This window comes from Vidua chalybeata, chromosome 3 (assembly GCF_026979565.1).
Source record: "Vidua chalybeata isolate OUT-0048 chromosome 3, bVidCha1 merged haplotype, whole genome shotgun sequence".
NCBI lineage: Eukaryota > Metazoa > Chordata > Aves > Passeriformes > Viduidae > Vidua > Vidua chalybeata.
This window is the reverse complement of record NC_071532.1, coordinates 84,434,522-84,461,147: the sequence shown is the minus strand read 5'-3', so window position 1 is coordinate 84,461,147 and position 26,626 is coordinate 84,434,522. Positions and strand designations below refer to the sequence as shown.

At 37.8% G+C, this 26,626-nt stretch overlaps 1 protein-coding gene across 2 annotated transcripts in view; it reads left to right on the top strand.

Annotated features, from left to right (window-relative positions):
- The window catches only part of FAM135A (family with sequence similarity 135 member A), a 79,744-nt gene that overhangs the window by 11,954 nt on the left and 41,164 nt on the right, over nucleotides 1–26,626 (top strand). For both annotated transcript variants that reach the window (XM_053938414.1, XM_053938415.1), the window contains exons 2-4: nucleotides 2,869–2,948; nucleotides 6,672–6,792; nucleotides 26,351–26,430. In XM_053938414.1, the coding sequence (XP_053794389.1) occupies nucleotides 6,716–6,792; nucleotides 26,351–26,430 (157 nt within the window). In that variant the 5' untranslated portion in view covers nucleotides 2,869–2,948; nucleotides 6,672–6,715. The remainder of the gene's footprint in view (nucleotides 1–2,868; nucleotides 2,949–6,671; nucleotides 6,793–26,350; nucleotides 26,431–26,626) is intronic.

Sequence of the window (26,626 nt, the reverse complement as noted above, 5' to 3'; positions counted from 1 at the left end):
CTCAGAACTTTTCCTGTTAAAGTTTTTAATGAGGAAGCTTAGAAATAACATGTCATTTGTCAAACAGACAAAGAGCAATGCTAGGATAGAAGGGAATAAGCCTAATAAGTGTTCAAGATGAATTATTGTATCACATGTATGATCTATTAATAGGGGAGAAGAAAAGAAATAAATGCAACATCTTAATGACTTCTGTGCTCAGTGGGAATAATCAAGTTGTCAGCTCAAAGTAGTGAGTATGTTGTTTTTATCAGTGTGCTGCATAAGGGATGAGATATTGGTGCTAAATTTAAAGCAAAAAGTATGAAAACTTGAATTTTAATGCCTGATTAAGTTGGTTGTTTATCTAGCCCATTAAAATGTTATAGGTATCTTGCATTAGCTTTGTTAGAATCAAACCTTATGGTTGGCTGGGAAGTAGTCTAGACTTAGAGAGCCAGGCATGAGGAAAATTGTAATAGTTGAGTTTTGCCCTGAGCCCATGAAGATTAAGTTGTTGTTTAACTGTATGTGTAGTTATTTACTTCACACGTTTATTATAGCTGTGAAGCTTTAAAAAAAATTAATTAGGAAATCCTGATGTAAAGCAGTCTGTTCTGAGGTATTTTTCTAGTTGATGGTGATGTCTTTTTAAAATTGGGATAATGAATTGAATAAGGTATTCTAGATATTTCTGCATAAGGGTTTTGTTTGTTTGCTTGTTTTACGACATGATGATTATGCAATCCAAAATTCAACTACCATTTCTTTTCTATACTCTCACCGTTTTAATTATGGAGAAGCAGGGTTTATTTCTAGTGCTGGGAAGCTCTAGTCTCAACCGGAGCACTGTGATATTGAGTGCTGCACAGCTCTAAAAGGATTTCAAAGGACAGGGGAGTTATGCTTGCAGTAGTCCAGGCACTCTCTGCAGGGAATGCAGAGAGAAAGGTGAAATGATCAAAATAACAGACTGGTTCTTTGCAGCACCATGCTGAACTAATACATGCAGTGAATTATGCTTTTTCAGCCTCACAGTAATTAAAATAAAAGGATATTAGCTTGGAAGAGTTTTAGCTGTATGGCTAGATGGGACATATTTCTAATCGCATGCAGAAAAATTTGGCACATCTTCTGTATAGTCTTGCCAAAGTCTATGAGAACCCAGAGAAAATGAAATGAAAAACAGTGTCTAGGTTTCCAGTCAGATTGTGCTAGTATGCACACTCAGAAAGTAGGCATTGGGAATAGCCTTGTTGGTCAGGTCAAGAACTTTGTTTTCACCACATTAAGTTTCAGCTGAAAGCAGTGTCTAAGAAATAGCTAAAATTGGAATTGAAGGCAGTTCTCAGGTGGAGGGGACAAACCTGTGAGTCATCAGCACAGAGATAGATGATGGCTGAGTTTGTGTTGGCAGGTGCTGGATCTCTGAGCATATAGGAGAAGAGGACTGGTCAAAAAGCTCAGGGATGGAGGTGTATAAGGCTCCCACAGCAACTTTGAAGAAAAATACTACTTGAATGTTAAATGAACAGCTAGAAACAGACTGGAGCAAAATGAATGCTTTGTTTTATTTTCATTTGTAGGTTCCTTAGTTTTACTTTTGATTTCCACTGAATATAAAATACTAAATCTAAGACTAGAAAAAATTCAGTTCCTCAGAATTTTGCATTTTATTTCTCTCTCTCTTTTTTTCAAAAAAAAAGAACTCAGTCCTCTTTAAAAGAGAATTGGTATGACACAGGTTGTAATGCATTGTTAAACAAATGTTATAAATGTTGGTGCCATATTTATGTGGCATTATGGCTTCAGGATTTTACTGAGTTTGTGGTATCAAAGATGTAATACCATGACATGACATGCACAAGTGAAACCTGTTTTAAAAAATCCAGATAATTTTTTTTAATATTGTACTTTTTCTGTTTTCTTTTATCTGAAGTTAATGCAAGACCAGTTTAGTTTCACAGCTTGCCTGCACAATCTGTGATATATTTTGTCTTTGTATTTCTCTGACATACATATACAGATAGATGCAAAGTTCCTTTAAGAGGTTAGAACTAAGTGTTCTCTTTTCTGTGTCTTTGAAATCTAAAGGTCATCAGATAAAAAAGAGATTTTGCATTTTTTAATTGTATTTTTTAAGTGCCCTAATGGTTTCAGAGTACAGGAGGGATTAACTGCTTCTTAATAAACAGTTTTAAGGTAGTAGTTTATCAGGAGCTCCAGGGAGAGTTTCAGAATATTAGGTGGTGTTGACCTACCTGCAATGTTTGCTCTAAGAAAGTGGGTTCCTGGTCTTCTCCTTGTCCCCTGAATTTTGGCTTCTGTGGAGAAGGGACATAAGATTTACCAGGAGAATCTCATCAGACCTGTTCTTATAAGTTGTCTCCTCCCTGGTAGCTATGTAAGGCTGTGTGGGGGCTTGAGCTGTATTTGATGACTCAGGCCAGAATATCCTCCTACCTCTCTGGGGCTGTGTTGCTCCTGGAGAGCTGAGAGTCTCTCTGAAGATTGAGGAGGCTGTGGGGTGGCTGGGGGTGTACCAGAGTCCTCTGGGAGCTTAGAATTCCTTGGTGAGGACAGGGATAGTTTGGCTGGATGTAGCAATGTCAGCTTTGCCAGAGTATTGGCTTCATGAGAAGTTGTATTTTTTACTTACTTTGTAAAAATACATATCAGACTACTACACTTCAGGAGAGCTGAAAACTGCAGTGCAGGACCCAAGGTCAGATTGGAGAATGCTGGTAGGCAGTTCTTGTGTGATTGCTGGAGAGGTCATGATAAAGGTTGTTATTAGAATGCAGGAAAAGAGAACGAAGTACATAAGTACTGAAACATTCTAGAAATGTTGCTCTTAGTAAAACATTTGTTTGTTTGTTTGTTTTTTAGTTTGATCAGTATGTTTTTGACAGCAGAGAACTGGAAGACTGGTTGATTGACGTACTAAAATGGAGTATTTATCAGTGCAGGTAAGACATTCTTTGAACGTCTTTTTGCAGTTTCATTTCTCAGTTTTTCATTTGCAAAAGTGTTGTTTTGCAGTTCCCAGTGCAAATAGCTAGATTAATGGCAGTGTTACACTATCATTTTTCTGAAAACAAAGCTCATTTAAGAGGTATTTTCAGTTCACTCTTAGGTGCTCTGATGCAGCTGCTGTAAAGTAGCACTAAAATGATCGATTTAGAAAAAAAAAAAAACAGAATCAAGAAACAGAAGAAACAGCTTTTTTCCCTTCAGTCAAGTATTAAAAATATGTTATCCTGTGGTCCACTTTTTATTGTGGCCTCAGGAAAAATTAGTTTGGATAACTAAAGAAAGTGGTGAGGTGATGTGGGGACAGCATGGACCAGCCAGGATATATAGGAGATTTTCCAACTTAGGGAAATAAGTAAACTTTCAGAAGTATGAAGAAAAGGAAAGGTTTGGCCCTCAGTGTAGGATCAAGAGGCTTTAACTGATATTTTAACTATTGGAAATGTTAAGTCTCAGTGCTCTGAATACATTTGAATATAGAAATGCTGTTTTGATTCTAAAAGTTAAGTAGCTACCAAAAGTTTAGAACCCACCTGTTCTAATTTGTGTATTAAGATATTGTCATTTATTATCAGACCTTCTGGTATGGGTTTATATGCTGCATTAAACTCCATTTCTCATGTAGAGAGCTTCTACTGAAGGATTCTTTTGTTTCTTAATGCAGTTTGGTTTCCAAATGCTAATGATGTGCTTTAAAATACAACAGTAAACTCATTAAATATTAAATTGAGTTGTGAACTTTTGTTGTAGATGAAATTTGTGGAGTTCAGCTGTAAATTTGACAGGAATATATACAACAAATACCTCTACATAAGTTCAGGTTTTTTTGTCGGCTTTTGTATGATTAGTCTACAAGCTTATGACATTGTCCAAGTTGAGTTTCTCCTTTAAAATATTTATTCACTGCATAACACTTTCTGTTACATAGTTCACAGAACTATAACTGTTCTGTACTGTTTTCCTTTGCACTGGTATGAAAGACTTTGGCAGAAAAGTAGTGATGTGGTTTATGTCACCCCAGAGCAGTGAATGTTCCCCTTTTTCCAGTTTAAGATGCACGTGGAACGAGCTGATGCTCAACAAAGCAAAAGCTATTCTCAGTGGTCAGCTGGGTACCTGCAGTATGCAGCACTGCTTAGCTGGGTGTGCTGTTCTGTGAACTGTGCCACAGTATTTCATGCTGGTTTTGCAGTTGGTGCTGGAGCAAGGTGTAGACACACTGGTTTCTCCAAATGCTGTTTGTAGTTGAGCAAGAGCTGTGTTACTGTGTTACTAGATTAAAATGCGTGGTCTTGTGTCATGCAGGCCTGTGGTTGCTGGACCCTGTGCTTAGTCTGCAGGGAAAAATTGCCTGCCAGGCAATTCTTAGTGAAGTGGCTGAGAGTGCTAAGTAAGCTCAATAGAGAAAGAAGGGAGGGAGTACCCCAGCTAGAGCCATATCATACACAGTAGGAATACCACAAGTTCACTGGACAGCCCTTTTGGCAGTCATGCAAGATGTGGCTTTCTTAAGTTTTTTTTTTTGTTGGTTTTTTGTTGTTGTTGTTGTTGTTGTTGTTGTTGAATTAACTCATTCATAAAATGGACCTTTGAGATTACCTAATTGGACTGGTTCTGGGTTGTTCTGAATTTTCCTGCTAGGGACTTGAGGGACCCTGATCATGGCCCAACAGCAACCACAGGAACAGTCTTCACTTCACTTAATGGAGGCAAACTGTTCAGGGAGTTAGCACCACTCATTGTGCCAGGACATCTGAGCCTTGTCATGTCTTCCTCTCTTGAGAATGTAGTTTCACCAAAACGCAAGTTGGGTGGGACTGCCCCATGGCATCCTTAAAAAGATAAAGATCCTTTTGCTTTTCCTTGAGTGCTTTAAATTGGCTTCCTTCTGAGGTACTGGACAGTTTCATCCATAGTGCACAGAGTTTGTTGCCCAGCAGCCAAGGGTCACAGTGGGTCTAGGATCTCTGGATCTCTGCTCTGTGGCAAGTCAGGTTTCATTTGCAGAATATACATTTGCATTTTGGTAGGTGATGCCCATGTGATAATGCAGTATTACAGCCCCAGAGAATTACAGTGCAGGACATTTTGTATCTAGTTTTAAAGAGGACATCCCTGTGCAGTACTATAGACAAAGCAGTGGAAGAGGGAATTGCTGCAAAGCCCTGTAGGCTGTCACTGCCAGTTCTAACACTACAAAACTGTAGCAAAACTTATGGCATCATTCAATTAGTCTCTTGAAGTCCTTTGATTGAAATTCAAATGATGACAAGATTTTTTAGACAAGCTGGGTTAATAGCATCATCTAGATGCTGTAATTTTGATCTTGTGGTAAGGGCTCTTGATCCAAGTTCTTCAGGTTGTCCCAGTGCAGCAAAATTCCTCTTCCTCTATCCCCTGTTACATCAATAATGTACTGTTCCCGTGTTTTTGTAAAGTGCATTCAGAGTCCCTGTATTGGCTGTTAAACCAAGGTCAGAATTAATGTCTTGTTTAGAGTATAAAATTTACACCTGTGTTACAGTGCTTGAAGTCTTTCAGCTCCTCTAGAGTGAGTACAGAAGGGGAATTTTATCTTGAGTCATATTCTAAGACAATTTTTTTTGTAGGCTAGAGGTTGTGCCCCTAAAGGTAACTTTGCTTTCAGCTGACTAATACCTGCTACAGCCATGACATTTTTTGCCACCTACTCTGTTTCAATCTCAGTACTGCCTGCTACTTCACAAACACCCAAATGCATGTTCAAAATTTTAGAAACAAAAAAACCCATAATCCATTCAAGCACCAGACAGTGTCTACTGCTTCTACATTAGAGCCAGAAAAATTGACTAATGTTCATGAAGTACAGCCTGCTCAAGTTTTTTTTGTTTGCTTAGTCCTCAAACCAGACAGTGCTTGCAGAAACTGGGAAGTTTGAAGACAAGTGTTTTTAGAAGGTGTAGTATGTTTCATTAATCTAGTGTTGAAGGAAATCCTGCAGAACTTAGTAAAATCTGTAGGATTTTAATGTAGGTATCAGCAGGCAGTTGTAAGGTAGCAGGAACTTGCTAGTCTGTGGCTGTGAAGATGACAGTGAAAATTATCACTTTACTAAAAAAAAAAAAAAAAAAAAAAAAAAAAAAAGACTAAAAATAGGCATGTTGCCTTGCCTTCTGTAACTCCTGCCTTCCCCGGGAATCTCTGAGTCTGAAGCCTTACATGACCTGGTCAGACATTTTCTCTTTACTGTTTGGCTACATTGTAATTCAGCTGTTACTGTCTTCTTCCTGCCAGAGTTGAGGCTCTGCTGCCTTCATGGACATTCTGCACCAACAAGGGCTGGAAGCAGCCCATGCTCTTTTTCTCCTTGTCAGAGAGTATTTTTCCTTCTCCAGCCAAGAACCCGAGCAGAGCTGCAGTATGTAAGTACCAGTAAGTGCCAGGATTGTATTATGCTGACGATGTGTTGTGATGCTTCTCTGGTAACACTTGATTCCTTCACAAGAAAGGTAGAAGTTACTGTGAGCTGGATTTGGTCCATCCTATATTCTTGTTTACCTCAGGGCCTGCATATTTAAGGAAGCTGTGCAAAACTGTGTGTAAGCATTGTCCTTTTTAGGACCAGATATGCATTATCCCCAGCTTGTATTCTAAATAGTTTGTTTTCACTTTGTTTTCAGTAACTAAGGTGCTGACAAGTTTTGACTTCTTCATCCTCATAAACATGAGTGAAGTTCAGGCTATGGTAGAATTCTCCGTGGAGCTCCACAAATTCTTCAATGTGGATTTGTTTCAAAGAGGGTAGGTAGCATGTTCTTTCAAACTTTACTCTGTTGGATGGCTATTGTTGGAAAGACCTTAATGGGTACTCTGTCATACAGTGTTTCTTCATGTGGTACTGACTATTTTTATGGGGGGGGGGGGGCTGAATTTTTTTATTCTGTATTGGAAAGTCATATTCTTTCTAGGATTTAAAATTAAATATTAAAATAATTTTTCTTAAAACCTAAGTTGCAATACAATATTTTTGTCTAATTGGAGGTGAGGGAAAATCTGTAGATATGGAGAGTACATTATATTCTTACCCAGGCCTTGCATGTCTTAATTTCTGTAATCCCTTTTGTTTGAAATACGATAGATGTTTCTCTTCAATATTTTAAAAATGGTCTTGTCCCAATTAACCTGCTTGTTTATCAGTTTAGCAGTGAAGAATTTCACCAACCTCTCTCCTCTTGCTGTGCTGTACCTCCAGTTACACAGGACTCCATGCTGCCTCTTTAGACTCTCCTGACCTCCTCTTAATTCACCTTACCTCTGTAGAAGTCTTTTCCACATTCCTTTCATTTGATATTACATGACTGTCCTAGATTACTTTCTAAGGTCCTTGTTTCCCATGGCTATGCAGGAAATAATCCTTTGCAGCTTATTTTGGAGCTATGAAAGATTATTGGTCCTTTAGTATTGTGGTATATTAGCCTTCTGTCAATCCTCAAGTAGATTACAGTAAAAATGCATGTTAGAGTTTAGGCTTCGTTAGTGTTTGCAGAGATGGAACGAGCTGTATCAGTGTGATTTATGATAGCTGCTTTTTCCAAAACATTGTAGAGTAACTTTCCACAGAAACATTTTAGTGATAAGAAAATGCATTCGTGTTTTTAGCTTTGTCTTAGTTCAAGACAAGTGTGTATGTGTGTGTTTGAGTATTGTTTTCAGTACAGTTAGGGGAATTTTTTTACAGAAGTGATGACTCATTACGTTTGCTACTATATGCAGTCGAAGTATATACAATGAACTGACCCCTTTTTAGGGAAATTGTAATTTCAGTCTTCATTGGAAGAGAAGGATTAAGGAAGGCTTAAGAGGTCTATGAAAACACTGAGAATATTCTAATTACTTCAACAAAAAAGCACAGTCTTTTGAACTGTAGCCTTTTTTAATCTTTGAAATCAGTGGGAAAGGAGAGGGTAGAACATGGCAGCACATTTACTCTAATGGAGAACCTGAAGAGAAGTGTTTTGGTTGTCTTAACCTTACAATTCAAATGGTTCCTCAGAAAGGTAGTTGAGAAGCAAAGGACAGCAATATAATTACCTTGTGCTTTACCTGGAGTATTTCTTTTTAGCTTACTCTTGCAGTAAACTAAAAAGTAGTAAATTCACAGGGCAAGTTCAGAGAGGTGGAATGCTGACATAATGAGAAAAGTGACGCGAGGAGATAACGACTTCTCTGGTTTCAACCTGAACCTTAAACTCTGGGCACATTCCTGTTGAAATTACTGTCAGGTAGAAGAGAGAACTTTCAGAATAATTTGACAGACCAAGAAATGTGACTGTTGCAATTAATTCAATCTGGTTAGGCTCCAGTATTTTTCTAGGAAACTGTCTTTGTGTTTATTTGACACCATATGTAATACTTCTGTTGCTGGAGGAGCTGTTGGATAATGGATTGAATGAGCAGACAAGGAAACCTTTAGTTGCATTGTTAGCCTCCTATTTTTTAGCTACCACTCTGTTTAGTATGATTTGTCTCACCAAAATCAAGTACAGAATTGATTGTATTGTGTGCATTCAAGCCTTCCCAGCATGGCATGCTTGTCTCATGGAGTTAGAAACATCATGACCTTCTGAACTGTATAGAATAAAATGTCAGCTATTGCAAGTAATCACATCAAGTCCCTTATTAGTAGATTTTATTCCAAAGTATTTGTTTGCAGAGTGAGTCCAGATTCTCGCTCACTTGATAACTGGAGATGTCATCATTCCCAGCCTAAATTTCCTTCTGAACAGTTTTAGTTGTTTTTCTTTACAGCTTTGTCTTATGAATCACTTTATCAGTCTGAAAGTTTACCCTTATGTATTTTATGTCTTTTGTCCCTTTTATTAAATATGAGTTTGGTCATTGGAATTTGTGGCACATATCCCACTCTCCCTTCCTTTTCTGTAGAAAATATCCAGTCAAACCCATTTTACTTTCTTCCTGCTTTTATAACTATTTGAAGAAATCTGCCAACTCTTGCATCCAAACTATATCATATTTTCTTGGATTTGTATCTGTAGTGGCACTACAGTTGCCAGAAGCACTTATGACTGTGTTTGTGCTAACGATTAAATTTGGTATTTAAGGAATGAATTACTAAAAGCAGTGTTGATGTCCATACATCTGTGTGGTTCCAGAGTAACTTCAGACTAGGCTTTAAACTCATCTTCTGGAGCAGATATTTTGTATCATGAGTGTAATTTGAAGTTGTTTGTATCAGTAGTTGTTTCAGACTGTTTGGTGCACGTCGGGGTTGAAGTGCGTATTGTGACAGGTAGGTCAGAGTAGTTCAGCTTCCTTAGGAGACATCCAGGTTCTATGACTAGAAAGCTCTCAGTGAACTGAAGCAGCATGCAACAAACTGGGGTCATTGGGGAAAGTGCCTCAAAACCACTCTTTTGATCTAAACTGGTCTAAATAGTGCAGACTGAGCCAAAATGTCATATAGTATTTTACTCAAGATCATATTTATATGAAGGGTTATAACTATAATATCCTTCTAAGTGACCCTCTAAAGCAGACTATTTTCTTTACTTTAGGATAACTTATTATTCCAAGAAGGGGTAACAGGTAGTGCATTGTAATAAAATATTTGTCTTATGTATCCAATACAGCTATTTTGTTATGTTTTCTTATAACTGTGCCATTTGCTTTAAATTCAGCTTGTTACAGATGGCTCCATTGGTTTATTTTTATCTGTTATTACATTCAAATAAGGCTTGACACAATTTTTGTTTTGAGCTAGTGAGATGTGATGATAGGAATTTTTCCCCAAGCAGTGATTGATATGTGAGTATTATGTGACAAAATGAATTAAAGAAATGTATTTGTTTGGGACCTGTGAGAATGATAGTCTGACACAGTGAAGTTTCAGGCTGTTTTGTCATCTTAGTTCGTGAAAGTTCCAGTAAGGTCTACAGTACTGATCTTCTTTAAAGACAAAGGAAACGTAACATAGCTTGATTACAGAAGTGGAGAATGAGTTGAATGGAAAATTGGTTGGATGATTTGGCTCAAACAGTTGTGGTCAGTGGTGCTAAGTCCAACTTAAAGCTGGTGAACAGTGGCACCTCCTGTGGCCTCATACTGGGTCAGTAATCTCAGCAATCTTTGCATAGAATCATAGAATGATTTGGGTTGGAAGGGGCATTAAAGATCATCCAGTAACAACTCTCCTGCCATGGGGGAGGCACCTTCCATTAGAACAGGTTAGAGCCCCATCCAGCCTGGCCTTGAACACTTCCAGGGATGGGGTGATCACAGCTTCTCTGGGCAGCCTGTTGCAGTGCCTCACCACCCTCTGACTAAAAGAATTTCTCTCTAATATCTCATCTAACCCTACCCTCCTTCTGCTTAAAGCTGTTCAATTTCAAAGCCTTTGCTGTAAGAACAGTACCCCCTCATTTACATATGTTTTGTATGTGTCACCATACAGATATATCCTGAACTGAGATGTAAATGTGTTCAGAATGTCTGATTCCAAACAACTCAAAGTGCCTAGGTACTTTGTAGTGCTCAGGTGAAGTTCCCATGTTCCACCATGGGATGATGTCCTGATGTCTAACCTGGGACAGTTACACCTTTTCTGTGGGTGAGAAGAGTTTCCTGATAACCCTCACTTAAGAAGATGAGGTTCTCATTTTCCTGGAGCTCTGTATTGCTTTTTTACCTGTAAATGGCAAATCTAATGAGCTAAAGAGACTTAGCTTGTAGTTTGTAGTTTAGTGTAGTGCGCACATTGCTGCAAGATCTGCTTTGAAAACATCTTCTACATTTTCCCCATATCTGTGCATTTTTATAATCTCAGTGTGTTCTTACTTTCTCACTAAAATGACACCTGCAGTGTCATTGTGGATTTCAGAAAAAGAATTTCCTAATGGTTTTTTTGGCAGTGTAAATTTGTTGTTACATAAACTATGAGGAGAGCAAGTAAATAAAGTAGTAACAGTAGCTCTTTATTGCATATTTACTGCTCAGTGTGTCTTAGTTTTCTTTTATTTGACTTTGTTTTGGGTTAAAAGATTCTTATAAAACCACATGAAGAACTTACATTAGTAGTATAAGTCTACCACACTTCTTTAAAGTCTTTTTGCTTTTAAGGTTGGGTTACAGATGGAATAATAATACTAAATTCTACAGGAGAGACTTTGGCAGGTTCCAAACTAAAAGGTATTTTTTGGAGATGTATCATATCTGAAAGGTTATTGGTAAGATTGCAGCATAAGTTGATTGTGAACCTAAATCCTATTAAAAGTCAAAGGAATTTAAGCTTCAGAGACTACTGAAAATTTAGCCTTATGATATTCTTCTGTTCCAGAGATCTATGCTTTTCCATGTGTAGATACTCACTGATGTGTCTGAGCAGCACTGACATTTTATGCTTCCATGCATGTGGTTGTGTAATGTAGCTTAAAAGAAAATGACACTGAATCAGAGTATGAAATTTAATAAATCTTATGATTACTCAGTAATGTAATGAGAAATAATGCAATCTATAAAAAGTTGTATTGTTTTCTGTATCCAGTGTGTTGCCTACATTAATTTTAAATTTTTTACAGGAAATTAAAATTCAAAATGTACACTTCCAGCAGCACCACATTTCTTCTTCCTGTTTATCAGAAATGAAAAAGTTTTGTCCTTAAATGAAGAAGTAGCCCTTGCTAATGGTTTGTGTTGCTAGCATGAAGATCAAATGACAAACTCCTGATGGACAAGAAACATTCAGGTTCACCTGTTTGGTTTTCTTTTTAATTCATACAGCTCAGACATAGTTTTACTTTCAAACTATGTTTCTATATGACATATTTTTCTGGAAATAAGTGTTGTGACTTGCCTTCTGACAGGATAGCTTATCTTTTGATGTATTGTACTGTGATCTTTACTTAATGTAATGCATCTTTACAAAGAGAGAAGAAAGCTGTCAAATTTGTATAACAGTTGTAAGATGAGCTCTGTTCTTCAGTTTATGGTTTTACAGTAATCCAAATAGCAATTACACAGGTTTAAGATTTGGAAGGCTAGGCTGTAAACTCAAGGGAATAATGTGTCTAGGAAAAATTATGCAAATATTTTTGGTCTTGGGTTTTTTGTTGTTGTTGTTTTGTTTTTTTTAAGTGGATCAGTTTCTGATTCTAGTTTGTCAGTGGATGCCCACACACAGGTCCTGCTTGCTTTGAGACAAGAAAGGTAGGACTGGGAATGAGAAGTGGGGAAGTCTTATTTTAAATTGCCATTGCTACAGAAACTGAAACTTAGTATCATCAATTATCCTATTAGGCCCTGTGATGCAGCGTGTCTGAGACACCAATGACGTGGTCTGGTCCCAAAGAGTAGTTACACTTTAAAAGACAGAATCTTATCTTCTAAAATATGACATCTTATATTTGTTGAAAATAGGGCTTAGAAAAGTAAGTGGAAAACTGAGCACTGTTTCCTTTGAGGTAGCTGAGAATTAAGGTTTTTTGAAGCACACCGAGTGGAACTGAAGACATGGGTAGGTTTGTTCTGCTTGTCTTCTTCAGTTATCTGAAGTGCTATGCCTGTATTAGGAGACTTCCAGCCACACAGGGAAGCTTCTCTGGGGGTCACTGTAAATTGGACTCCTACTTTTGAATCCTCCTCCCCGCTCTTCTCTGTCATAATTCCTAGAAGACTATACTGCAGCTTAAGAAAATAAATGAGATCCATATGCTGCAGGTTTTAACTACGTATTCTGACCCATAAAGATGATTGTACAGATGCTTGTTTCTTCAATCATTATACTTTGAGGTATAGCTAAGAGTTGGTAGTTATAGTTGTCCTGAGGGTATGTTTTTTTCCTGCATCCCTCCATATTCTAAAAATATTACTTCAATGTTTTGTAATGTTCATGGGTACTCATTGCATCTTCTAGACTTCTCAGATATGGGGTACAAATTTCAAATCACCTGAATTTTATTCAGAGTTTAGCTCTTACATTAAAGTAGTAATTTTGGACATTTTAAAAATAACAACTTTTGCAACTGAAATTATGATTTTGCAATGGAAAACATTTTCTCAACTCAGAATTAAAGCTGTCTAACGGCATCCCATCTCCCCCAGGCATTCAATTTGGCAAAATTCTATTTTCTAAGAACAAAAACATAAAAAGATAAAGAGCTCAGATGCCTAGTTATGCCATCTTGCTGCCTTTCTGTACCTGACAGTGCCATGGTAGGCACAGCTCTGTGGTGTGACAGTGATATGGCATAATTTGCTGTCCTTTGAGACTGCTTTTGGGGGGTCTGTATAATTCCTTCTTTCTTTATGCAATTGAAGAAATAGGGGTCTTGTGTATGTAACACCAGGTACCATTTCACACTGCAAAGTAACAGTTGTACCTCAGCCTGCCTTGCCATGAAGTCTATCAGAAGAAACATGATCAATGAGTTTAGTGAGGGAGTAAAAGACAGTGTAAGACAGAAATTAGTATAAAAGAATTTTATCTGGAGAAGACCTTTTTTTTTTTTTATTCTGTAGAACATATAGCACTCAGCTGTGTATAATATGAAGGTAGAATGGGCATAGGTGTTAGTTGAAGGCATCAAAATAATGATTTCTTGAGTATGCACCTTCTTTTTCTAAATTGAGTTTTACTGAGTTCAGTATTATGGAGTGGCATGTGACAGCAGTCTCAGTTTTAACTTTGCATTGGATACATATTTAGTCACTAAAATTGCTACTTTTGAGATTCTTTCAAGTGTTAGCACCCTTACGTGCAGAAGCTTGTAGCTTGTACATAGTCTTACAGTTCAGACCTGATGTTGTGAGATGGTAGCAACACCCGGAAAAATCTGTCATTCATAGGTGTTTTGCCTTATTTATGTGTGCTTGGTTAATATCCATAATAGTTACAGCAGAAATATGATTCTTTAAGTTAGTTTACCATCCATAGCTATCTGAGGGAAGGGAGAGAAAAGATACTCATCCTGTGTTTCACAGTCTTGACTGTCTCACAATACAGCAAAAGTTTCTGGTATGGTGTCTTTTTGTGTCTCTTTTGCTACTCATACAAGCTAATAATACCTTGATATATACCTGTATCTGTAATCACAAACAGCACTTTACTGGATCATCACACACTGCAGAGAGCATATAGCTTTGTTGAAATAGAGAACCAGGCTCAGTCCCACCACCAAATGCAGATTCAAACTTGCAGCCTCCACTTCAGTCAAGTGCTTGCTTCGAAATCTCTTCCTCTTTTACTTCTTATGCCTCCTGCCAATTCCTGTACTCCACATAAAGTAACTCATCAGATTTTTGAATACTTTTTTAACCTTATTTCACCCCACTCCATTTGTTCGCCCTTTCCCAGATTCTGACTCACACTGGCCATGGGGGAAGAAGCTTAAAATAACTCCAAATACTTAGAGGCCCTCTAGACTGGACCATTGTGTTCATACTTATGTATACATAACTTCCTTTGTTGATTTGCAAACTTTTAAAATTGCTTTAAAAATTTGTCTCATATTTTCTCCAAAAATATGATGAATACCTTAGATTAAGTGATCAATACCTCTGCTGCTAATCATTTTCTATATTTGTGTATTTTTACTTCAAGAAGTAGCATCCAAGTTATTGGAGGTGATCAGTCTGGGGAGAAAAAAAGAGGCATATTTTTCACTTGTGCATGTTTCTGTGATATGGATGGTTGTGCCTGAGCACCAGGGGTTTTTTTTGGTGGAGGGAGAGGGTAAGAGAGTATACCCAGCATGGTCCACTGTTGGTGCCATGAACCCAAATCTGGTGTGAAATAGCATTCTCATTTTTAGTTGGCCAAGCATGTATCTGTTGGCATTTCTAGTTGGCCAAGCATGTATCTGCCAAAAGGTGTGATATGCATGGTCTTCTCCTGCTTCATTTGCTCCTGCAGTCAGGTCAGTCAGATGGGCTTGCTTTTGACAGCAGTGCAGTCAGAGAGTGGGTTAAGCTGGCAGGAACACAAGGTTAATGATATACAGGTATGGAGATCTGTTGGATAGCAGCTGCCTGAGTAGGGTGATCCTGCTTCTGGTGCTTCCTGTGTGCCTGCAGTCATGCCCTTTCACCTTATGGTTGCTCAGCTCAAAGTGGTAAACCAGCAGAAAAAAACTGGCAAAACACTGATATTCTGTCAGTGGTGGTGCAGAAGGAGTATACACAGGAGGAATGGGATGCCTACTTCTGTCACCAACTAGCTTTAACTGTAATCCTGGACTATGTCCTGAGAGAAATGTCCATAAAAGTTCCGGCCTCCGTGTTGGGAAGACATTTCTGGCACGGGAGAGGCCCTTATGTCAGTATGATCTGCTCAGTGACAGCAGCTCAGGGATTGGTATGTTTTGAAACAAAACCTCTGTTTGAACTTTTGCATTCATCTCAGTTGGCATCCCTGCCCCTAGGATACAGAGTTATGACAGACGTCAGGTATGTCAATTCTAATTTCCCTAAGCCCTCATGTGGAGATACAGAGCTCGCCTGGCGATGCCAGTTTGCAGTTTCCACCTCCCTTGCTGCTGGCAGCTTTGTGCTGCTGCAGTGCCCTGCCCCGTGGGCTGTGCTGGCTGAGCTGCTGGCTCTGACCAGTCCAGAACTGCTCTGCAAATGGTGCATGGGTGTAATTGAGAAAGGTGTCAAATGTCTTGCAGGGGGAAGAGTTGAGTGCCTGGGAGGACAGGACAGAGGAAAACGGGTAAATAGAATTCCTTAAACTTTGTTTCTTGCAGAAGTTCTTATATTGTAAAAGAACAGTCTAAATTTCAAGACCTTTTTCTTGACATTCCCTTACTATAAGAAAGGATAGGGTTTCCCAGATGCCAGCTTGCTTGACTGGCACAGAGAAGGAATCAGATCATTGCAGAAGTCAGAGATATCCAGCTCTGGTACTTGGCAGAGAAAGAGCCCCTAATCACATCCAGAATATCAAGTCCCTTTCTGTAGGTCAGCTCTGAAAGAGGGAAGGAGGAGATGATAGAAAGGCATCCAGAGCAGCAGAAACCCTCGGCTTCCAACTCTGCAAGGAGAACTCGGACTCTTCTTCAGTGGATTTTGCAGATCTCAGCTTACAGGGAGCAGTGGTGGGAGGTCAGCCTCATAACAAAAACCAGGAAATGGGGAACAAAATTAGTTAGATACCCAGATGCATGGGAAGTTTGAGGCTCCTCAGTGTATGTAGAAAATAAATCATATGATCACCTTGATGACCATCTCTGCACTTCAGTCAAATTACTATGGTTAGTGCTTCTTCTATGGAGTTTTTCTCTTTTCCTGACTATATTCTTCTCAGTTTTCATCTTATAGTACTTTTGCATGCCTTCCTTTCAGCAATTTGTTTCCTACCTTTCCTGAATACATTCCTACATAAAATTAATTTCAAAGTATTTTGGATACCATTTGAAGTTTTCTGCGGTGCTTGTTACAGTTTTCTCAAAACAGAAGCCTTTAAAAAATGTAGACTTTAGAAAAACAATTTTCTTTTTCTTGCTTATATAATTTTTTTTTTAACTTGTTGAACAGGTTCAGCAGGTACTGTGTGTCTTCAGGGTATCCAGCTTGTGGAACCTGGTGAGAGAAAAAGGGATTTGACTACTTAGTGTGTTTGTTCTCTTGTAATTTGTTTCATTTATTTAAATTGGCATCAGAAGTTTAATTCTTGTGAGTGTACTGGATAGTGTAGGTCTTAGGAGATGGAAGATACTGTTGCTGTAGGAGGTGGCTTTATCATGTCAAAAAACTGTTCAAGAACAGTAACTCTCCTTTTTTTATGAAGGGGGAAGAAGTGGAGTTTTTGCTTTCCAATCTTGAATGTTCACTTTACTCTTTGACATTCATAAGCTTTTAAGACCATCAGAATTTAGAGAAACAGATCTTAACTTATGCTGCTAACTTTTCATTACTTGCTTGTGGCATTGTTCTGGTAATATTCTCTGAGGTTTCTTAAGTTTTATGTTAATAATAAATGTATAAATACAGTCTGCAGCCAGCAGTTCTGCTTCTCAGTGTTTTTGGAGTTGAAACTCTTGAAGTTGAGGAAAAAATAATTTACCAGAAGTGGCAGTAAAATTTCATATTATTTCTGAGTGTGGAGCCCCACCACTAGCTCAGCCTTTCTTAAGCCCATGTTGTGTCACTGAAGGGAGTACTTTCTCCTCTGGCCCTGTGATCCTGCCTGCTGTTAATAGCCCCTTCTGGATTCTTCTTTTCCTTTTTCAGGTGGATGAGCATCTTGGTTTGTTTTACCATAGAGTTGATGGAACATCAAAACTTATTTGAGGAGGGAGAAAAATATGTAAAAGAGGTTTTGGTCTGCAGATGCTTCTACCTGTGGCAGTACTGGCTTAAGTTGATTTAAATGAGTCATGAAAATGTGCCTTGCTTGAAGGAAAAGAGACACTTCTAAATCTGAGAGATTACTTTTCTTTCTTAGTGTGCTAATAACATCTCAGAGCAGTGTGTTATATTTGAAACTACAGTGTTTCAATTTAAAAAATTAAATGACAGGAGCTAATGTGACTTTCATGAATGACACAGCTTACTACAGGGGAAAAGATGAAGATGTTGATAAGGGATGAAAGTGATGACCTACCTTTCTTTGGTGCATCTTACATAAGGCATGGTAGTTCACATGGGCTCTTTTGTCATGATTTTTTGCAACAGTTGTCTTTGTGGTGCCTGATTTTCCCTCTGGTTAAATGTTTGCTATTTGCTATTAAAATTGCCTTTCATTGAAATAAGGTGCAAAGTGAATTGTTAGGCTTGTATACTTGTTTACTGACAGATGAAAGGAAGAGAATTGCACAGCTACAAAACTTACAACATTTAAAAGACTACTGAATGCCAGAAAACGAGTTGTCTTCTGGTCTCCCATCTGTTTGCTAAACTTTGATTTCAAAATTAACATGTTAGGGTATATCTTAGTAAAAACTGATGTCTGTTTGCAAGGGCTGAAGTTATAAAATTGTGACCCTGTATATTAGGAAAACCTAACATCCTGTACTTTTCTCCCCAGAAAACTGAAAAGTTCCAAGCCACAAAGTGGTTAAACAATTGTGATATATGATTTGCAAGGCTAGTATGCTGAATCGAAAAGTCAAATGAAAAATACTTTCAAGCTAAATAAATAGAGTTTAAAAGTTGTTATAAGAGAATATGAGAAATTGTTATTCTTGAAGATAAGCTTTATGGGACTGTTGTAAAGATGTAAGGAAATTTAGTATGATTTCTTTTTCTCTTCAGTAAGACCAGGAAGTAAAAGAGGAACTAAAATTAAAAACACAGACTAATATAAGTTAACATATATTTGATTAAATAAGAACTCATCTAGTACTGCATGTTTATGTGTCTCTTTAAAAAAGCAATACTTATTTCGAGACTGTTCGCCTTTCAAGTCTTTTAATAGATGTACATAGCCATTGCAGGAATTCTGCCTGAGTGTGTCTTGTGGAAAGAACATGGTGAAAAGGATTTTGTAATAATAAGGCAAAATCTCCAGTTGCATTTTCTTTCCTCTCTCCTGTTTTACGTATTTAATCCTGTTTCATAACAAGCTGCTGTGACTTAGTTGAGGTATTAGTCTCCCAAATAACACTCATCAAACTTTTGATCTAATTACTATTTTGTTTATATATAAGATTAATTTTCAGAAATGTGTGTTCTAGGCATGTGAGGTACTTCAAAAAAGTAATTAACTTTCAAGGAAGCTTTCTTTCAAATGAATGAGAACCTCTTATCTATTTCCTCTAAGTTTGCCCATTGTGTTATTCATCTTAATAAAAGTCAGCTGGGAAATACATAGATTTTTCATTGAAGGGATTGCTAAAATATTTTAAACATAGGGCATGAAAGTTTTCTTGTTACTCAAGTGTCTGAATTAGAGTTTCTCAGATAAATCCCACAGTTATAGCAGAGTGTAAATCTCATATTGGTCCATATTAGAAGTACTTACTACAAAGTGATTGCAAGATATGAATCTTTCAGTGCATTCTATACTTGTATCAAATAATTCCCTGTCTAGATAAGCCCTGTAACTGGTTTGGTGTCCATTTGGTATTCTGTGGGCCCCAGCTGGGTTTGGTGGCATTAAATTTTTATAGATGACTGTGCAAGTTTCCTAGTGAGGAACAAGTCTAACCAATTCTGGTTTTAATTTTGCACTTCAATAATCAACATTCTACTGCCTGTGCTTTATTCTGTCTTTCTCTGTTCTCTTATTTCTGTTCCATTGCACCTAATTTTACTTCTGTTCTTATTTTCCTCTTTGCCTGGATTGCCTTTTAACAGAATGCTTAGGTGGTTACAAAAAAAATCTGGCAAATTTGTGCTAATGTTTAAGATAGAGTATTCCACAATCATATGGAATGTTTTAAACGTCACAGGTGTACTCATATTGCCTAGAAAAGTATGTTGGCATTTGTCAGTATTGGCTTGTAACTGTGGGAAATGCTAAATGTCTTTACTGCTTTTAAGATTTGTTTTATAAATCCATTAAAGAATTGGGGATGTAGGGTCTCTCCAGTAGCAAGGGGCTTATCTTGTAGAACAGAGGGGTGCTGAACAGAAATAAACTGATATTTTTTCTCATCGTTGGATCCTTTCAGTATTTTGCTGACTCAACCTCTCACTGCAGCAGGAGTTTCTGTTAGTGCGCGATCGCTACCATGGGAAGAGGTGTGATCTGTAGAAGACACAGCTCTGCCAGGGTCAGTCTGATGCTGCCTCCATGGAATCACTGCCCCAGAGCTGCCTGTTCCTCTGGAGACTCGCTCTTCTGTCTGTTTTCCTTGCAGTTCCTCATTTCACTGCCACATTCCATATTTGCAAAGCAGTGCTTCATCTCCATCTCTGTTTCCTCCTGCACCAAATGAGTCGTGCTTGCCTGAGCCACAGCTCACCTTGGAAAAAGGAGGTCTTAGTGGTGGTCTGCAGTGGAGGGTGTGTTTTTAATAGGGCCCTGCACTCAGTAAATCCCAAAAGCTCTCCTGAGGTTTTGCATATACAGAGTCACAGCTGTTCTTCCATTTGGTTAACTGATAAATTTAGAATCTGCCCTGCAGGTGACCCAATATGCATGTGAGTTTTATAGTCCACGACATTCAGTGCTTGCTCTTGTTAATGTGACTGAGCACATTTAAGTGTGCAGTGAGTGCAGTGGGATTTAGGGAAGAGGAAAGCTCAGACTCTGCTGCACACGCTTCTGTCTTTCTTCTTCCTGGCGAGAGGAACAGCAAAAAAGTTTTACCTCAACAATGAAGTGTGTTAGGAAGCTTTTTCAGAATGTACACTTGCATTGGAATGTTCTTTAGCTGACAAACTAAGTGGTTTTTCAAGTAAATTCCTGTGCAGCTATCGCCATAAATGCTCATATGCTTTTTTAATGCATGAGATTTTTTTTATTTTAATAACGGTTGTACTTTATGACTGCATATTTGCATGCATTACTCCCTGTAGTTCCATGTGGGAGCATTAAAAAGTTAAATTGCTATTGCTTCGTACATTTCTATTTTTGTCAGTAATAAGATATATTCCAGTTATTGAGAAACCTCTTTCCTGCTCAGATTATAAATTGCCATTTTCCACAAATGTGGTAAAAACTCCCTTACTTATGCCTATCTAAATGAAGTTCCCCCATATTGGGGATAAAAAATGGAAACCTATCAATTTTTCTGTGTGGGAAAGCATTTTCTGGCACATGCCAGATTTTTGGATCTTCAAGGTTTTAATACAACTTGATAAATAAAATGTAATCCTTTATACAGGATGGACAGTAGAGGCGTCCTCTGCCTACAGAAGAGCAGTAATTCTATCTATTTATTTCAGAACACCTTTTCTTGCAAGGTCTGTAGTAAGGACGCTAAGCTTCAGATATCCTTGAACCTTTTAATATCAGGGTTATATATTAGCATGTAATGACATTGAGGACCAAATTACATAAACAGACACAAGCAGGCATGTGCATATATTTATTGAAGAATAACTGCATAGACTGGCTTTGACAGAAATCACCTGGATATTTAGAAGCTGTCCACTTTAGCTTTGCTTGTATGCTGTCTCAGTAGACATCTCAAATGTTTAGACCTATCTCCCACATTGAAGCAAAAGCAAAGGTACCATTTGGGGGATGGATATCAAACTGTTTCAGGATAAAAGTTTTAAGTAGTACTCTAGAGCAAGAGATCTGGTATTCATCCTAGACCTCATGTCTGTGGCCGAGATAAGTAAAATAAATGCTGTAAGCATTTAGAGAAGGAGAAGTTGGAAAATTTTCAGAGGTGGTGTTTTAGGTCATCTTTTTTTTTTTTTTCTTTCCTAAGTCAATGACATTTGAAATTTAATAGGAAATAAAAGATGCTGCCTTTCAGAGAAGCAAGTAAATCATCTATTGAGAGGGATTTTGCCCATGTAGACTTAGGAAAATCAGGAGCTGAAATATGCTCTATTCATAGTCTGCAACTTGTTTTGTGTACCAGTTCCTGACCATATGTGCTTTTTACTGTGTTGTCTTTCAGTCATCAAGTTGGAAATTGCTGAACCCTGTTTTTCAGGTTTCCTTTAACTTCTGGGATCATAGACTGATTCAGGCTGAAAGGGATAGTAGCATATCATACAAACCATATTTCCTGGAGCACTGTCCCCTCATGTTTTGAAAGGTTCCAGAAGGGAAGATTCCATAGCTTATCTGTTCCAATGCTTAAGTAGCCTTAAGACAGTTTCAAGTTCTATTTACTCAGCCTCCCTCTGGAGCCTGTCCTTAAATCATATCAACACCATGAACATCAAGCTGTAGCATGCTGATTGTTGTCTTGAAAAAATTGTTCTAAAGACTCATTCAAAATCTGTTCTTGGTGTAGTCAGACCTTCATCCAGCTGTGTTTCCTGCACTGCTTGTACTGCAGTGACTCATGTTAAAACTCGCCTTCCTTAGCTGCCGTTGTAGCCCAGCCTTTTAAAGTGACAAACACTAGCTGTATCATTTAAGATCACCCATTTGTATCTTGCTGAATTATCAGGTGCTGAGTCTTAACATCATGGCATAATCTGTCAGGGTAATTTAATAGTTAGTGCATATCAGGCTCTTGCTGATGATTAATTTTCTGTGCATTTTCTGTCATACTGTAAATTAAAGTTCTTGGTGGTATTTCTGTTTTGTTCTCTGTTTAGTGAAATACACGGCAATCCTGCTTGAGCTAATGGCACAAATGATAGTCTGAAGGATATTGCTGTTTTTTATAGGTGATTCTTACAGTATACCACTTTTCTGAATACCATTATTTATTTTCTTCAAAACAGAGTAGCTGTAAAGTGTCTTTGTCAAAATACTTCGGACTTTATCTGAAAAAAACAACGATGATGTGGCAGTTTCAGTTAATAATCTGAAAATGGCTTTTTTTTTTTTCATGTAATGCAGTCAAAACAGAGATCAAGGGACAGATTGTAACATTTTTTTCAAATTCTTTAAAAATCTTCACATAAAAAACACAGTCTATGCTTTAAGAACTCTAGCACTTTTCTGGAATTTTAATGCTGACTGCAAAGCTTGAGCTATTTTCTTTTTCTAGTATTTCTGCTCTGGAAAACAGTTTTACATAAAGCTTTATATGAACCTGAAGCCCATGTCTCTGTTAGCATTAGAGCATTTGTCTAGGTTGCTCTCAGAGTCAGAACTTGAAAAGGAACCAGATTGGTGCAGGATCAGTTTGAGAATTCCCCTTTCGTGTTCCTGGGACTTAGAGATGCATGTTAAAGGAAATGTGCTGTACCAAGGTTGGGCATGTGAGGTTTCACTGGCTTTGCTTTAGCACGGGCCATGCTCTGAGATGTTTGTACTGGGTTCTCCCTCCCAGTGGGCTTCAGGAAAGCAGTGTAGGATAGACACACTGATGGACCTGAGCTGTCATGTCTGAAAAGTTCTAGTGGTAAGCCTGCAACTGTGTGATTAAGTCTGGCATGTTCCACCATTTGGAAGAAGCTGGACTGGGGTTTGAAAGCATTGGTAGACTGGAGTTTATTGATTTGGGCACATTTGCTGCACCATCGGTTGTGTGATGTGTAGCATTGTTATCATATGGAATTTTCCACTTCTCAGGATACCTTCATTCTCTCCTTACATTAGATAGTGTAGAGTTGATACATGAGACAGTGGAGAGCTGATTGTATTCAGATCTTATTTATGGAGTGTTTTAAGGATATTTGGGACAATTGAATGTGATAGGTGAGTAACAAGTCCTTGATACTGAATTGTTATGTGTAGGCCCAAGCAGATACCATAGATCAGGTTTATGAGTCAGTTGTCCTGATGAGAACTAAACAATGTTTATAGTACAGCCAGGAAATAATTGAAAGTGACTTGGTTTTGTTTTGGTTTTTAATAGAAATGGAAGCATTGCAACACAAATTGATTAGTGGGTTGAACAAAAGATGGCAAGATGAGGAAGGCAGAGCTTGGGGAAAAGAGTGATGAAGCTTGATGCACTGTTTTACATTACTTTTAAAATTTGCTGACAAATGAGAAATGTATATCATAACCTTTAAAAAGTATTTCCTTATTTACAAATTACAAATACCTTTTAATACAAATTACCTTTGTGAGTCAAGTACCCTGTTTCCGTATAATAGCTCTTCATTTGCGGATAGATCCTTAATGTATACAGCATTTAAAGATGAATGACAGTGAATAATTCAGGTAAATACTGTGTAGAGGGTTGTTTTTCTTATTTAAATGCCTTAGCGCAGTTAAATCATTTTGTCATCTATCTAGGCATAAGATTTTGAATTAGTGTTTATGTATTTGCTGAACACCTACAAGATTTTATTCAGAGTAACAGGTGAATGTTTTGTGTTCTAAACTGCTTAGAGTATAAATCTGCTGATAATCAAAACCACCTGTCTCAAACAAGCAAACAAGACACCTTCATCTCCCCATGGAACCAAATAAAAGGGTAAAGGGTTTACTGAAGGAAAAGGATAGAATGGTCTGCTCTTGATTAATTGCAGGCAAACCATTATAAGAAAGAAAGGATGTCCTAAGAGCCTTTTGGTTTCACAAATTACATTTTAAGCATGAACAATTCTATCGATCGTTTTCTTTGAGGCACAAACTGTAAGCAGTCACTTAATAGTATCTCTAGGGTGAATGAGTCTTATTGGATTAAGTAAGGGGAATATCCCATTGCACCTTTTTCCTGTTCAATGCTCAGTTTTTATTTTGCCTTGCCTTTCATTTTACCTTGTTACAGTCCTTATTCAGTAATCTATCCACATTTGATAAAGTTGTTAATCCTGAGTCAAATTTATGCTCTGCAGAGCTATCACATGCTTCTAAACATCAGCTGAGCATGATGCAGATTTTGGATTTTTAAAATTCTAATAGAATGACAGTTTGGTATTAATAGTTTGGTAGGCTAAAGCCAAGGTCAATTAAAATATGTGGCATATCTCTGAACTTACTGAGATGTGATGTTTTAATAGAAAACTGCAATAAAATATTTCATGTAAACCATATCAATAATTTTACATTCTTTTAATACATGAAATAACAAGCAGTATGCTTTACCATGACAGGCTGGTCATTAGGATCATGGGAAGATGCAGCCAGTAGTGGCAGGGCATCAGGCTCTTGATGGATGTTTACTGTGGATACAAAAATGACACTGTGAAGCTGGGGCTGGTGGAAAGTATCTCCTTGCTGAGGCTATTGTACATTATCATGTATCATGTTTCTTCAGTATAGGTGAAATGAGTCACTAATTGAATGATGGAAGTCTCATCTGACCCAGAAAAGAGGAGTACATCACTGTACTACGCTGCATCCTCCTGGGTTACTGTTTAGGGGGCACTCTTAATCTCTATTCGGTATACTCTTGGAGAAGATAACAGTGAAAGCTTAATGTTAATTTATATTTCTTTAACCCAATACAAAATGAATTAATTTACTCTTTATTAATCACTAGGGAGTGTATTTGGAATCATGTTTGAACTGTGGGTTTCAAAAAATGAAATGTCTAACTAGTAGCTTGCAATAGGTTAAGTTTTGGTCTACTTTTTAAAAGTAGGAATCACTTAATCTCTTATCTCTAACAATATTCCTGGTTCATTATAAAGCATTCTGTGGTATATAAGTTTTGATGAGACTGAAGTTGACTTTTAATTTGGTGCAAGAATTAAATTAAGGGCTTTTTCATTGGCTGATTGATAGGCTAAGACACAGTCACATCAGTCCCAGATGGGGAGCTTCAGCTGAAGCGTTAGAAGCCAAAATCAGAAAACCACAAATACATTGGTTTGGATTTGGATTTTTGGGGATGATGAAAACCAGGACTGTGATTGGGTGTACACTGTGAGTGAAATATGAAGGGTAAATGTACACTCCCTAGGGCATTTAGGACCATGCTCCTGCCAAAAAAAGGTGGGGTTTTCTTCCTCTCCGTACCTGTTTGTCCTGCCTCCCTTTCACTGGTCCTGGTGTTTGGGAAGCTGTGTGGTAGGTCACATCAGCTCACTGAGGAGCTGAAGCTAACTCCTCAAACAAAAATAAATTATCTGAAATGGGATGAGATGGTTAGAATGTGTCATCTAAGGGTGGGTGCTTGTGTTATGTAGAGGCTTCCATAAAATCTTTCTTGTGACAGTTAAGGATTTCTTAGATGAATATCAAAGCTGGAAATGGTATGGAGCTGAATAAGATGAAAAATGGTTTAGAGAGGGGGCAGAGACCCCAAAGAGTTGTGTTGGGGTTTTTCTCAATTTTAGGCTTTAAGCCTGCAGTTTCTGGCTTTGATAGCATAAAGGTACTGTCATGTTTTGCCTAGTGTGACCCTTTATTTGCACTTTTGCATAGCTGGTGGCCACAAACCATATAGGGAGTGTCTGGTAAGGAGAGTGTTTTCAGAGGATCCCAGAGGGGGGAGTTTTAAAAACTGCAGTTTCACCTCCTTCAGTGTCAGAACTGATTATAGCAGTCCTGTAGATGTGCTACATGGCAGATCCCTCTGAGATGACTGTAATGTAGGTGATAATCCTGATTTTTAATTTCTACCAGTTTCCCACTGTAGTTTACTGCAGGTCTTTACAAGTATTTGCCCCAACTCTGTGGGGTATGGAAAAGCTAGTGTTGGGACTTCTTTTTATTCATGTTTGTCTACTACTTTGGTCAATAATCAAAAAAAAAAAAAAAAACAAGATAAGGGTCAAGTAAGACAGTGTAAAGCTTTGTAGACTTCCTTGATCTGTTCCTCTTTCCCATTATCCATTCTTGCCTTTGTCAATATATCTGTATATGGTAAATGAGATGTACTATACTGCAAGTGTTGCAAATCACTGTCTTTTGCTTTAGCTTTTACCAGATTCGTGCGTCTATGAAAATTCCTCCAAGAATTCCACACATATTGGAAGCTAGTTTGCTACATGGGACTGGTAAGTGTAAAAACTTTTCAGTAAATTAGGTCATTATCTTGCCTTGCTAATTGAGGAATTACACTTTTGTCATATATTTTTATAACTAATACAGAAGTGTTTTTAATTTTGTTACTAACACAATGCAAACATATCTTGTTCTTAACAACGGGACTTAAAAGTTGATTACAGAATTTTTGATACTGTTTTTCATCTG